At 36.8% G+C, this 15177-nt stretch overlaps 1 protein-coding gene across 1 annotated transcript in view; it reads left to right on the top strand.

Moving 5' to 3' along the window:
• LOC127964884 (NACHT, LRR and PYD domains-containing protein 12-like) overlaps positions 1 to 15177 on the top strand; it is a 1383583-nt gene that overhangs the window by 1058440 nt on the left and 309966 nt on the right. Inside the window, exon 36 of the mRNA XM_052565314.1 lies at positions 6066 to 6239. Coding sequence (XP_052421274.1) covers positions 6066 to 6239 — 174 coding nt within the window. The remainder of the gene's footprint in view (positions 1 to 6065; positions 6240 to 15177) is intronic.

Raw genomic sequence — 15177 nt, 5'->3', positions numbered from 1 at the left:
ACAGAAAAGTTTATTTGTGTAGCCAGCTTATTTTAGGCCGAGCGTTACAAGCAGTGTTGTGCAAATTTCTTCCAAACTGTAAAACATTATAGATGACTTGTTACTGTCATTTAAAAGTAATTCCTTCCATTACAATATTACTGTCTCAGAATTGTAATGCGTTACATGACTCCAGTATTACTTTTGAGTTACTTTCACCAAAATAACTACAGAAATGCAAGTTAACATTCTGAAATGTCACAATGTACTGCAGAGTACTTTATCTCCAGTAGAGGAGTAACATAATGACTGTGGGCGATCCAGACTACTAACAATAGAGCTTATAATCGACAAAGTGAAGGATCAAGACAACACAAGACAGGATGACAGCTAGGGGTGTGACGGTTCGTATATAACCGTGAGACCGGCGGTTATAGTTCAACACCGTCATTAGAACTCTATAACCGCCAAAAGCGTGTCATTAAAATATTTTTTACAAACATTTTTTAGATAGGATCATAAGATGCGCAATATATCGGGAGACATGGTTTTTACCACTTAATGAAGTTTTGTAAATCGTCAGACATGATATTTACCACTTCATAAAATTTTGCTTTGTAGAAAACCTTTCTTAAAAACGAATTTCGTTTTGTACAAATTTTGTCTTAATTTTAATAAATGTTTCATCAACCAATTGCGTGTATTTTAATAAATAAAAAGCAAATATAGCAGACAATGATAACCGACATGGAAGCACCAGCGCGCCGCGTTCACTTGCACTGCACTAGAGCGCATCTCATCGCAAATGAAACTCAGCGTAGGCCTATGCCTCATACATTAGCATTAAATATCTTTGCTGCATCCTTTCTAGAACAGACAATGGCATTTTTTTTGCGACTCGCATCAGCAAAGCATTGCATGGCCATAGACCACAAAACAATCAGCGGATGGGGGGCGGGTGCGGCTTTGAAATTTGCTCAAAAAACGTTGGCTCGGATGATGAGTTTTGTGACCGATCTCCTTAATAAATGGAGGTCTGAAATCTCTGCCCCTTTACCGATCAGAGCGCGCGCTGACACGGAGTTAACCCGCTATCTCCAAGAACAACCAACTGACTCTACGGTAGATCCACTAACCACCCCCTATTCATATTAGACACAACAGGACTATATGTAAACTCTAATGACATATACAATTGTAAAATGACAAGATGCGCACACATCCATCTCGTGAATGTACAGTCTTCTGCTATCTTCACTCATTAGTCTCTTTTCCACTGTCCAGTGTGAGCCGAGGCTAACAGCGAGCCGGACGGAGCTAATAGCCTCGGACCTCGAGCACAGAGGACGAGATCATTCTGTGTCATGACAGTATCCTCACACACTCCTGTAAACCCCGTCCTAAACACACCTTCACTGGACTACGTCACACAATACAGAGTTACACCAGCGAGAGAGAGATGAATGAAAAAACATCACTAAACAAATATATCAGAAGCTGACGTTTAGTCTTTATTTCCAAACGTGGACACCACACGCAGCTATTGACTGACCACAAACAGGAAATGGAACTAATTTGCTGCATCTTTGATTCGTTCATGTCTTGCTGTTTTATTCTTTTCTATTTTATTTGATCAATTAAATTTTGGGCTTAAAGTGTGTTGTAAAGCGTTACTGAACAAGTACAGAGTAAAATATTACTGAAAATTTATTAGTAATGCCTTTCACTACTGTGTTACTGCTAAAAGTAATATGTTACTGTAATCCGTTACTCCAAACACTGGTTACAAGTTATTTCAAAATCATTAATAATTGTAATGTTCTGACTAGAACCAGAAAATCTAAGCATATCACACCAGTCCTCAGGTCCTTACACTGGCTTCCAGTTACATTTAGGATTGATTTTAAAGTACTTTTACTCGTATATAAGTCACTATATAAACGGCGGGCCCCCCAACAACCAAAGACTGTGGGCCCTGTTCCTGTGAGAGCTCTCCGACCGCTGCCACAACGCCAGGGCCCAAACCCTCTATCTGCTGAAGGTGAACCAAAAACAACTGATAGCAGCTCTCAGTGATATGTGTCGGGTCCCCGTTATAATAGCAGCAACATTCACAAATGCTTACAGAACAAGCGGGAACCCAGTGTGCCTGTAGCTTTCTCTATTTCAGTTTTATCACGTGATAGAAAATCTAAGGCCATCTCAAGCCGAAGGGCAAACTCATCTAATCTGCGGCCTATTATGCATCAAACTAAGATTGATATAAAGACACAAAGCACTGCCATCAAGTTAGCACTTTTAAACATTCGCTCACTAAAAAATAAATCATTTCTAATCAATGACTTTATAACCACAAACAATCTGGATTTTATGTTTCTAAACGAAACATGGCTAGAAGACAGCTGCAGTGCGACAATCCTAAATGAAGCAGCCCCTCCTAACTTCACTTACATGAGTGTTTGCGGGACTGTTAGAAGAGGTGGGGGTGTAGCTGCTCTATTTAAAGATGTCTATCAATGCAAGCAAGTGTCATTTGGTCAGTACTTGTCTTTCGAATATCTAGGGATTGTGCTGAAAGGTGCTCCACGCATTCTGTTTATTATTATTTACAGGCCTCCAAAATACTCTTCAGCATTTGTTGAAGAGATCACAGAAATGTTATCAATGATTTCCTCAGAGTTTGACTGTTTTGCAATAGCAGGGGATTTTAATATTCACATAGATAATGCAGAAAACAAAACTACAAAAGAAATGATAACGGTTTTAAACACTTTTGACCTGATTCAGCATGTGCATGGACCCACACACAAAGGTGGACACACTCTGGATCTAATCATCAGTAGGGGTCTAAACATTTCATCCATTGTTATTAAGGACGCAGCACTATCTGATCACTTCTGTATTTTCTTTGATATATTGATCTCTGCTACCACTGAATCTAGATCTGTCTCTGTCAGAAGGAGATGCATAAACGAGAACACACGTGTACTATTTACGGAGGCTATATCTTTAACACCAAGCATTTCTGCAGACTCTGTTGATATTCTCCTTGATTCCTTCAACTCAAAATTTAAGAATGTTATTGATGATATTGCTCCAATAATAGTCAGTAAGAAAACAAACAGACAGAAATCAGTTTGGAGAAGATCAACAGCAGTTCAGACTATGAAAAGACAATGAAGAAAAGCAGAGAGGATGTGGCGGAAGACAAAACTTGAAATTCACTATAGCATCTATAAAGACAGCCTTCATGCTTATAATGTTAAACTAGCCACAGATAGACAGAACTTCTTCTCAAACCTTATAAACAGTAACTTAAATAACACTCGTACTCTTTTTGCCACTGTTGAGAGACTGACAAACCCCCCAAGTCAGATTCCCAGTGAAATGCTATCAGACAGCAAATGCAATGAGTTTGCTTCCTTCTTTTCTGAGAAGATCATTAATATCAGGAAGGCGATTAGCACATCCTCAAGTAATGCAGAGGTCAGACAGATTCGGCCACAATATCAAAAAGATACTATGTCTATTTTTGAAACAATTGATAGCAAAATTCTGGAAGACATAGTGCAGCACCTAAAATCATCAACCTGCTGTCTTGACACACTTCCCACATCTTTTTTCAAAAGTGTGCTTAGCTGCTTAGAAGCAGATCTTTTAGAAGTGGTGAATGCCTCACTTCTTTCTGGGACATTTCCAAACTCCCTAAAAACTGCAGTTGTTAAGCCCCTCCTGAAAAAGAGCAATCTTGATAACACAATTTTGAGCAATTTCAGACCAATATCTAATCTTCCTTTTATAGGCAAAATTATAGAAAAGGTAGTTTTTAATCAGATGAACAAATACTTAAACTCAAATGGATACCTGGACAATTTTCAATCTGGTTTTCGGCCGCATCACAGCACAGAGACAGCACTCATTAAGATAATAAATGATATTCGCTTAAATTGCGAAAATATCGGTGCTGGTATTGCTAGATCTCAGTGCTGCGTTTGACACTGTCGATCATAACATACTACTAGAGAGACTGGAAAACTGGGTCGGGCTTTCTGGGATGGTACTCAAATGGTTCAGGTCATACTTAGAAGGAAGAGGCTATTATGTGAGTCTAGTAGAGCATAAATCTAAGTGGACGTCCATGACATGCGGAGTCCCACAAGGCTCAATTCTTGCACCACTCTTGTTTAGCCTGTATATGCTTCCACTGAGTCAAATAATGAGAAATATCCAAATTGCCTATAACAACTATGCTGATGATACCCAGATTTACCTAGCCTTATCTCCAAATGACTACAGCCCCATTGACTCCCTCTGCAAATGCATTGATGAAATTAATAGTTTCAAGTTTCATTGATGAAATTAATAGGATGTGCCAGAACTTTCTTCAGTTAAACAAGGAAAAAACTGAAGTCATTGCATTTGGAAACAAAGATGAAGTTCTCAAGGTGAATGCATACCTTTACTCTAGGGTTCATACAACTAAAAAACAAGTCAGGAATCTTGGTGTGATTCTGGAGACAGACCTTAGTTTCAGTAGTCATGTCAAAGCAGTAACTAAATCAGCATACTATCATTTAAAAAACATTGCAAGAATTAGATGTTTTGTTTCCAGTCAAGACTTGGAGAAACTTGTTCATGCCTTTATCACTAGTAGGGTGGACTATTGTAATGGGCTCCTCACTGGCCTTCCCAAAAAGACCATTAGACAGCTGCAGCTCATCCAGAACGCTGCTGCCAGGATTCTGACTAGAACCAGAAAATCTGAGCATATCACACCAGTCCTCAGGTCCTTACACTGGCTTCCAGTTACATTTAGGATTGATTTTAAAATACTTTTACTCGTATATAAGTCACTGCATGACCTAGGACCGAAATATATTTCAGATATGCTCACTGAATATAAACCTAACAGAGCACTCAGATCACTAGGATCGAGTCAGTTAGAAATACCAAAGGTTCACACAAAACAAGGGGAGTCCTCCTTTAGTTACTATGCTGCCCGCAGTTGGAATCAGCTTCCAGAAGAGATGAGATGTGCTAAAACACTAGTCACATTTAAATCTAGACTTAAAACCCATCTGTTTAGTTGTGCATTTATTGAATGAGCACTGTGCTATGTCCGAACTGATTGAACTATATCTTCACTGTTTTATTTTATATAAAATCAATTTCTAACTGTTTTTTAATTGATTTTAAGTAAATGTTTTAATAATTTTAAAAGTTTTAAAATTGCTTGTTTTATTTTTATTTATTTTTTTATTTTTCATGATTATTTTACTTTCTTTGATGTAAAGCACTTTGAATTACCATTGTGTATGAAATGTGCTATATAAATAAACTTGCCTTGCCTTGCCTATATGACCTAGGACCGAATATATATTGCACATATGTTCACTGAATATAAACCTAACAGAGCACTCAGATCACTAGGATCGAGTCAGTTAGAAATACCAAGGGTTCACACAAAACAAGGGGAGTCCTCCTTTAGTTTCTATGCTGCCTGCAGTTGGAATCAGCTTCCAGAAGAGATCAGATGTGCTAAAACACTAGTCATAGACTTAAAACTCGTCTGTTTAGCTGTGCATTTATTGAAGGAGCACTGTGCAATGTCCGAACTGATTGCACTATATTTTCACTGTTTTTATTTTATTTTATGTAAAATCATTTTCAAACTGTTTTAAATTCATTTTAAAAAAGTAAATTTTTTAATAATTTTAAAAGTTTTAAAATAGCTTGTTTTACTCTTGTTATTATTTTTCTTCATTGTTATTTTACTTTCTTTTATGTAAAGCACTTTGAATTACTATTGTGTACGAAATGTGCTATATAAATAAACTTGCCTTGCCTTGCCTTGCCTAATGTTTCCAATCACATGCCTGTATTTGGTTAAAAATCCTGACAGTAAAATAAATAATTTTTATTTTTGAATGATGCTTTAAATTATTTATGATCATGTTTTTTTTAATGTTTTAAATGTCAGTCCAGTGAATCATCACACATTGATTTGTTCTTTCTCTTTACTAATGGATTCACAGCTAAACTGATCTGATCTGAGAGAGTGAAGAGTGTGTCATTGTTCTCTACAGGTTGAGATATTGTGGCGTCACAGATGAAGGTTGTTCTGCTCTGACTTCAGCTCTGAGATCAAACCCCTCACACCTGAGAGAACTGAATCTGTCTGGGAATAAAATAAGAGATTCGGGAGTGAAGCGTCTCTGTGCTGGACTGGAGGATCCTCGCTGTAAACTGGAGACACTGTGGTAAGATTATAAATCCAGTCCATCTGACCCACGAGTTCCTCCATGAATGTTTTACTGGGTGACAGGGCCTTTAATTGGAGTAAATAATAATAGATATTACTGAATTCATCACACATATAACAAACTTAATAATGTATTTGTGTCACATAGAAATGCACTTGACAGTAAAGCATTGATTTTGAGCTAGAATGCAGGAAATCTATTGATAAATAAATTCTGTCATCATTTCCTCATCCTCATGTCAATCCAAACCTGTGTGACTTAGTTTCTTCTGTAGAACACAACAGATATTTTGTAGAACGTGACCAAACCATTTTGGTTACCCTTGATTTCTGTATGGACAAAAATTTCTTGAATTTCTGAAATTATCATCTTTTATGTTCCACAGAAGAAAGAAATTCATACAGGTTTGAAATTACACAATTTTGAGAAAATGACAATTTTCATTTTTGGATGAACTGTCCTTTAAGAACTTATTTACTGTTAATATTTAATATTTAAGTATGCTAATAACGGTAACATTTATAATAAATACATCTCTATTGTACAGTGTTAAGAACTGCAAGTTAAATTACTATGATGATGAATTTACAAGTCTATGTTTTGTCATTTTCCATTTGACCTCGTCATGAAGTTTAGATTGTGGTGTGTGTTTTCAGCCAGCATCACTACAGAAGCTTTAATGTTCTCATATCACACGACTGTAAAACACAATTCTGTGTCACATCTGAATGGATCAAGACACTTGTGTTGTTGATCACTTTACTCCTGATGACCAGTACATCCCTGTCTGTGGGTCACAAGTCAGACTCTCTGACCATTAGACCACGACTGCCTATATATATAAAGCTGCCAACTCTCACACATTCAGGGTGAGACACAATTGACCCAATTCTCACGCTCTCACACCCCCATATTCTCACGCAGACTCGTGCAGCAGTGAGGCGAAAAAATCGTGCCTCATGATCTCGCAGACAGTGAAGTGAGTTTTTTGTGACAATTGTGAGGGAAATACACAATTTATTCCCGTAAGTCAGCCATTCTCCCTCCCATCCATGGGCCACCACTGTATAAACTCTGGCCAGCCCTAGGATGGTTTGCGGTGGACACTATTAATTTAAATGCAGAATGTAAATTCACAATAGTTTAAGTGAAAAAAAAGCCACCAAGAAAGATTTGCAGATATTTGCGCCACCAGAGTAGCTTCCCTTTGCCATCTCCTGTCCAATCAAAACACAGAGTGTGTGCATACATCACGTGATGGTCTAGACTAGTGTGCATACACATTTATAATGTGTTCTTTCACTGCAAATTTAGAATTATAGAAATGTTCAAGATATGGGGCAGAAAATGTATAGATCTATATAATTTATATAAGTTCAAATGGTTACTATCGCATGAAGAGTGACATTTTTCTCCAAAAGTCAACATATAATTACAGATTTGATATTGATTTTATACAACAGTTCAATAAACAAGAAGTTATTATCAAGAGACTTGTGTTTTAGACAACATATTCCCTGTTTTTGCTCTATTTCTAAAAACAAAAATCATTCCAAACACAGCACTGTTTTGTGTCTCTGAGCAACATGACAGTGATTCATTCCTGAATGAATCAACAGTTTAAATGATTCGGTTCAATCCCAATGACTCACTTATTAACAGTGACTCGCTGCCAGCTACTGGTGGTTTTAATTTCACATTTAAGGTACCTTTTCATTTTTTTTTACTATTTTAAACAATAGTTTTCAATGTTTTATGTTTAAAATATCAAAACATTATTTATTCATTTGTAACTGCAGGTTAAAGTACTCCATGTCCCTCAGAGCTGCATTAAACAGTGTGTAAAAACATCTAAATGGCTCTTCAGATGCAGCTTCAGTTTTCTCTGCATTGCAAAGATCAATTTTGTTGATACTGATTGCATTTGCTTGTTAACAGCCCAAATGCAAATATTTGACCTAAAAGATGCTGATCACTTAAAAAAAATGGCATAAATGTAAAAATAAAACCTTTAGGAGTCAGCTGTCAGCACAATTAGAAATAAGATATCAGCACAATAACACACTCAGCAAAATATTGTGTAATTATTGTTATCGATACAATCCCAGAAATCACAGATATCATTGTCAATATTGCAAACCGTTTATGTATTTACTGTGGCCTCATCTGTCCATGCCTATTATAATTTTCTGGGGGCCACTGCTCCCATCTGCCCCATGTGAATGGTGAACACAGGCAGGTCAGTGAGTTACAGGGCGCTCAGTGTCTACGTCCAGTTTAGGCTAGTAACTAATAGACCTATGCTGTTATATAGTTTATATAGAATTAAGTTAGCATTAGCAGAGTTGTTGTGTTTTGCAGCACTGAGCAATTATTTTACATATTTTTATAATAAAAAACAGTTCAAAAGCATTTCAAGATGACAAATATGTGGACATGTCTAGTAGGTAATTTTAATTATTGTTAATAATAATATTAATATTGTTAATGTTAATAAATGTTTGTGAAAATAAAATGAAATGTAAATCTCCCAAGAAATTCTGTACAGATACTAAATACTTTGACAGTGTAGAGATGAAAGAACCTGAGATACTTTGATCTCCTGAGAAACAGACAATACAAACATACACGAGCATCTTCGAGACACCCCATGGACTGGAGGAACAGGAGACCTCCTCCCCTTCTGGCCATTTGTTTCATTATAAATCCCTTCACCCATTCTTCCTTCTACTCAGTCTGCTCAAAATGATTACATGAAAATGTCAATGTCTGGTATCATTTGAAATGTCTCAGTGCAACTGGTACAATGGTCTCAATCTTACAAAAGTAGATTAGAAGATAATACAGATCCGAAGAGTCAAGAGATATCTTGATTACTATGATGAGAGTGCCCTTTCTTAGGGTCCTCCATGTAAATTACCCCCTGTTCCCATTGAGTAGTGAAACCAGCCAGGCTTGGGACCTGAGTTAATGCAAATTCCAATTGTTAGTTCCTGTCTCCATCTCCGGGGATGTTTGTCTTGGTCTGAGGTATTTAAAGGATTGCAGCAAAAGGATCAGCGCGATTCTGTAGCCAGAAAGCCCGTAGTGTGGTGTGTGTCTCTTCACTTCATACTATGTATTTTCTAAGGTCAGGTATGCATATTTTACTTTAAGATTAATCTTTGAGAATTTGATGTTTTATAATGCTATGATTTGATATGGTTCAATTGGATATGTAATTGGTAGAACACATATTTACCTGACTGATAATAAATTGTTACATTTGATTTTATTCTGTTTTACTCTGTGATTATTGACTCTAGTAGATTACGTTGTATCCTTGTTAGCAACATGAGAACCTGAATGAACAAGTTAATATAAGAGTAGGAGTTAACTAGAATAATCAAATGTCAGAAGAATACTAATTAAAAAGGCATTCAACCAATTTGCATTTCAACCTAAATTCGAGGTCATACTAAAATGGAGTCAGATTAAATAAATAATGGAGTCAGATTTGAGTTTAACTTAAATTGAATTAACTCTACGCGCTGAAAGACCGAATTCGCAGGAAACCTTCATCCAGCACCGGATTCCTTCCTTGGGCCGAGTGCCTGGACCTTACAACAGTCAATATATACTTAATACACTTCTGCTAATGCAAGGATTTTTTGTTTGTATTTTTCTCCACACCAACCCACACCCATCTATAAGCCCCTCCCCATATCAAAACCTGCCCCCAAAATCACACTCTAAGTTGAACTCAAAAGTTGGCAGCCCTGCTATATAGATGATTGATAGATTAGAAATATTAGACAGAATGGAAGGTTAAATGAGTTTGAATGGTCTAGAAATAGAACATAGAATGGCAGTTAAATGGAGTCTAAAGGCCTTCAGTTTGTTTATATTTGAATTTTGACAGTTGGAGTTTGAATAGTCTTGGCTCATCTGAACATTTCCTCAATGTAAGTCTGTGGGATTTTGATGATTTTTAATCTTCATTTTTAGGTCAACTGTAAATCGTAATTAGAGGAGCAAGTGAGTGTTTCTCCAGACAGATCTGTGCTTATATCACTATGACACAATATCTCACATTCAGCTCTGTGTGACTGTTCAGTCCTGAAGCACATGACAGTTTCAAACAGCAGCATTGAGCATCAACATGCAGAAATCTGATTCTATCAGCAGCAGTTTGTGGCAATGCTTGTCATTATATCTCCTCTCCTGCTCTGAGACCAGAGTCAATAACAAACTACACACACTTCAACTACAATTAACACTGTCTCATTGTTCTCTACAGGTTGAGTGTTTGTGACGTCACAGATGAAGGTTGTTCTGCTCTGGCTTCAGCTCTGAGATCAAACCCCTCACACCTGACAGAACTGTATCTGTCTCTGAATAATCTAGGATCATCAGGAGTGAAGTTACTCTCTGATCTGAAAGATGATCCACGTTATAAACTGGAGACATTATACTACTGTGAGTATATTATTATTTAAATCTTTAAAAATGGCCAAAGTTTAGTAACAGACATATTTGGAGAATATAAGATAATAATTCAGCTCCACTTTAGTTTCTGTTCTTTAAACTGTTTAATTCTGTGATGATCTATGAATATATGGATATGTTCATCTCCTCCAGTGTCTCTGTGTGTAAATGATAAAGAGAGAGTTGTTGATCATTCACTGTTATTAATCTATGATCAGTTGTTCATCAGATCAGAGTATGTGAGCGGAGTGGAGCGTCAACAATTTCTCCTCCGCGCTCCGATCATTTAATTATCACTCCGCTCCGCTCCACTCCACACTCACTGATATCAGAAACACCGCTCCACCTTCACTCCACGTCTAAAGTATTTCAGCTAAATATGTTTAACATGTGATTTCTTGTTAAATATCCAGTTATATTACGGATATAACTGGACGCTCCGACTTTTAAAAGATCTGCTCCTCGCTCCAGTCAAAATCACACGCTCCACTCCGCGCTCCGCTCACATACTCTGATTCATATCTCTGACTGTAATATGAATATACTGTGTGTTTCTGAGCTGGATCTGCTGATGTGATGTGACAGCAGTAATGTCTCATACTCATATCTGACTGTCTGTGTGTTTTATTGTAGGACTCTCAGTATTTAGACGTCAGTTCAGTTTCCTCAGGATCAGCTGATGGTGAATAAGAGCCGCTACAGGAATCAGTGATGTGAAGTTAAATGAATGCATGGAAGTGTAATGTGTGGAGCAGTGTTGATGAACAGAAGAAACAAGCTTCAAGGAAACTAAACTAATTCATCAAAAGACGTTTTTATCCAAAGGATATTAAGAAAATAGTTGATCTGTTTATACAGCAATGAAAACCAAGAAAATCAATGTGATATTTTCAGTGATGGGCTTATATCCTGAGCTGTCCAGATTTAATATAGATCATCATAACTGTGTATCCTGAAATTCAGAAATAGACAACTTATCACTACATTTTCTTATATTTTAATCAGGTCTAACATTTGAGTGTGTAACCTTTGTATATATGTGTTTATTTTTATTAAAAGAGAAGAGGGACTTCCACTTGATATCATCACGAGAAATGTGTGCCCTGCTGTATCTTGATTAAATTACACTTCAAAACTTTTATTTTCTAAATTAACTTGACATATCGAGTGTCACCAAGAAATATTTTACTTTTTTAAATTATAAAAAAAATTCAATAATAATTATTGCCAAGGTATGAAAACATATGTAAAAGTACCTATTCAAATAAAATGATAATCAAAGCACAATATCAATTAGAAATGAAATACATAATATAGACTTAATATTCACCAAAATAAATGAAACGCTGGCACAGGTTTATCATCTGAAGAGATTTGGAGTTCTTTGAGGATGAAATAGCTTGGATATATTTCTGGATTTCTGTTTCAAAAGAAATGAATAATAGAGGTTGACTGATTGATCAGTTTTGCTGATTAATCAGCATTGATAGTCGATCGGTAACTATCGGCTATCGGCTAAAATCCATGCTGATAATCAAGAGCGTAAAGGCCTAAATCTATGATGCACATAGACACCAATCACAGATTGATAAGTTAAGTTTATATGTTGTTGTAACATAAGATATCAATGATCCATTGAGCATTTTAACAATGTCCTTACTACATTTCTGTGTCTTCGCCGCAGGAGAACCCTTGCTGTCCGTGGAAGCTCTGAGAGATCATGGATTACATCAAAACATTATCATAACTTTTGTTCTTAAAGGGATTGTGTTCCTTTAAATGGAAACTTCAGCCATAAATGAAAATGTATCATAATTTACTCACCTCATGTCCTTCCAAATCTTTTTCATTCCTTAATGAATCCAGACAAAATTGTTCAGAGATTCCAAGAAAATATGAAGCAGCACAACCATTTCAACACTGATATTAAGAGAATCAGATCAGTATATTAGAATGATTGCTGAAGATCACGTGACACTGAAGACTGGAGTAATGACTGGAGAACATTCAGTTTTTCTGTGTTTGAAGTGTTTTCCTGCATTTGTTTGTGAGGTATCTTGTCCTGTGTGTTCTGTCATGTATTCAGAAGACTTTATTGAACCACATGCAAGTACCTGTGGGGAAAGGTTATTATTTGTATTTTATGCTTTGTGTTTTCATGAAATTATTGGTTTAACCTACAGTCCTTACCATTAGTTGTTTGTGTGTGGTAGTCATTTTTATTTAGCTAAATTGAATTTCTTTCAGAGCTGACGTTAGACCAAACCAAGATTTCATCATAACGGGACAAAAGCAAGACAAGCACAAGAGATGCAATTAAGTCTAATTTATAGGGAATTAATTTTTGTTTAAGTAATATTAGATTATTTGAGGGAGGGAGCACTGGAAAAAATCTGAAGTATTCAATTACAGACTTTCAGAATGACAATTTCAGGAAGGTTTATTATCATTACAGCTGGGTAAAAAAATATTGATGTCTCAATTTTAATCGAACCAATCTCATCTTTACAAACTGATTGGTAAATCCCAAGGATGGATCGTCTCTTTACAGCTGATGAATGAACAGAATGAACAGAACATTATAGCACATCTGTCATCCATTAAACCTCAACAGGCTTTGTGCTTTGTTACTTTTGATAAGAAACAAAGTCTCAGATTTGAATTCTGTCCATCTTATCTTGAAATGTAACCAATAAATCTGACTGTGGTGCTCTCTATCTAATGCAGTGACGATCACGCAGTGTGTCTCAGGTCAAGTGAAGCGACAGCATGCAGCACACTTGAAAGATCACGTCTTCCTCTGTTTTTAACACCAGTTACGGGCTACAGCGCCAAATAAACATGAATGAATGCCAAAGGGTCTGTAAACAGATACAGGACAATTTACTGACATGAATCCTGTAACATGTAATCGCTCAATCAGTGCTTCAACCGTACTTCAGAGACGTCACAAACAGCTCGTCAACAAGATGTCATGTTTCTCATCAAATCCATATTCAGGGACCATCAACTTGGTATTCAGCTAGAAAATTACTTCTGGAGAGGAGCATTTTGATTAATAAATACAGCATATTAATCATATCATATTAATATTGTTGTTGTACTTTAGGATAGTTGGTGAAATAATGGCAGTGAGCATTACTCAGGATGGACCTTTTTCATGAAGTGGATTTACAATTTAATTTCTTCCGGGAGATTAATAAAGATGAACTGACATAACAGATGCAGACTTGCTAGATCTGATTGACAAGGTTTTCTAATTCAACTCAATTCAGATTTGTATATACATCTGTGTAGTGTATGTGTGTGTTACTCCTGGTTTTTATTTCTTTAGATTGAGACTGCAGACACTACAGCCTTGCTTGAGCTTTCTGAAAGAATCGTAGCATGTGGTACACAGGATCCTAACATGTGATGAAAGGAAGACATTGTCAGGTGTAGTATCTGTGATTCTGTCCATCTGACTCTCCTCCTTTATCTTCAATCCACACATCAGGGTTAGATGTTTTTGGGACATTATACTCATTCGTAGACTCTCGTCTGCAGCTTTTTACAGGTTTTCCATTGTCATGAGAAACAATGAAATATCTGATGTCCCTGTCACTGTTTTAAGTGCGGTGTGTTCAGTGAAGCGCAGAGAGAATCACAGATTGTGAACTACTTGCAGGACTTCATTCAAAGCCTTGAAGATGAAGGAACATCATTACTCTTACTCTTAATACTTAAATTACATCAGTTCAACAACGGACCGGGCATCTGACCAGTCAGAGCAGAGAGGGCTTGTGGAAAAGATTGAAGATTTGGATCACTTCACACTTTTGAATAGAAACTTGTTGTAGGAAACCTCTAAAACATGTGTAAAATAGTATATTAGGGGCACTTTAAAAATGTGAGGTATTGTCAGTCCAAGTTCAGAGACTGTTAACACAAGTAAGGTTGCAGACATAGATGTGTGTGTTTTCTGCAGAAGAAGGGAGCAGCAGTAAGGAGAGGAGGGTTGAAGATGACAGCGAACAGGTGGATAAAACAAATTGCACTAAAGGAGATGCAGAACAAGACAAGATCACCGTCAGCAGTTTCATGCAGTGGATTACTGGTCAGGGGCATGTCCCCATTACTTCTGCACATTTGATCCTGACTGTCAGCTTCGATATGGTCAGCATAGTTTCTGCTTGCCTCTAGTAAATGCATGTTCCTGTACTGTAACCTACACAGCAGCTAGAGACAAACACAGAGTTCCTCAGCATTATGAGGCCGGCGGAGAGCAATAGCAGACACTTTGCAAACTCCTGACAAAGCAAGTTCAGTTGTTTGACAGTGATATTAGGAGCAGTTGAATTCAGCAGATGTTCAAGAGTCCTCAATCCATCTGCACTCAAAGCACATTCAGATTCTGGAACAACAGCTTCAATATCTTCACAGACATCGTAAGTAGCTGCTACGTCCCAGTCTAGATCTGGCTCTTCGA

Source organism: Carassius gibelio, chromosome B9, assembly GCF_023724105.1.
Source record: "Carassius gibelio isolate Cgi1373 ecotype wild population from Czech Republic chromosome B9, carGib1.2-hapl.c, whole genome shotgun sequence".
Lineage (NCBI taxonomy): Eukaryota > Metazoa > Chordata > Actinopteri > Cypriniformes > Cyprinidae > Carassius > Carassius gibelio.
This window is presented reverse-complemented; position numbering and strand designations above follow the sequence as displayed.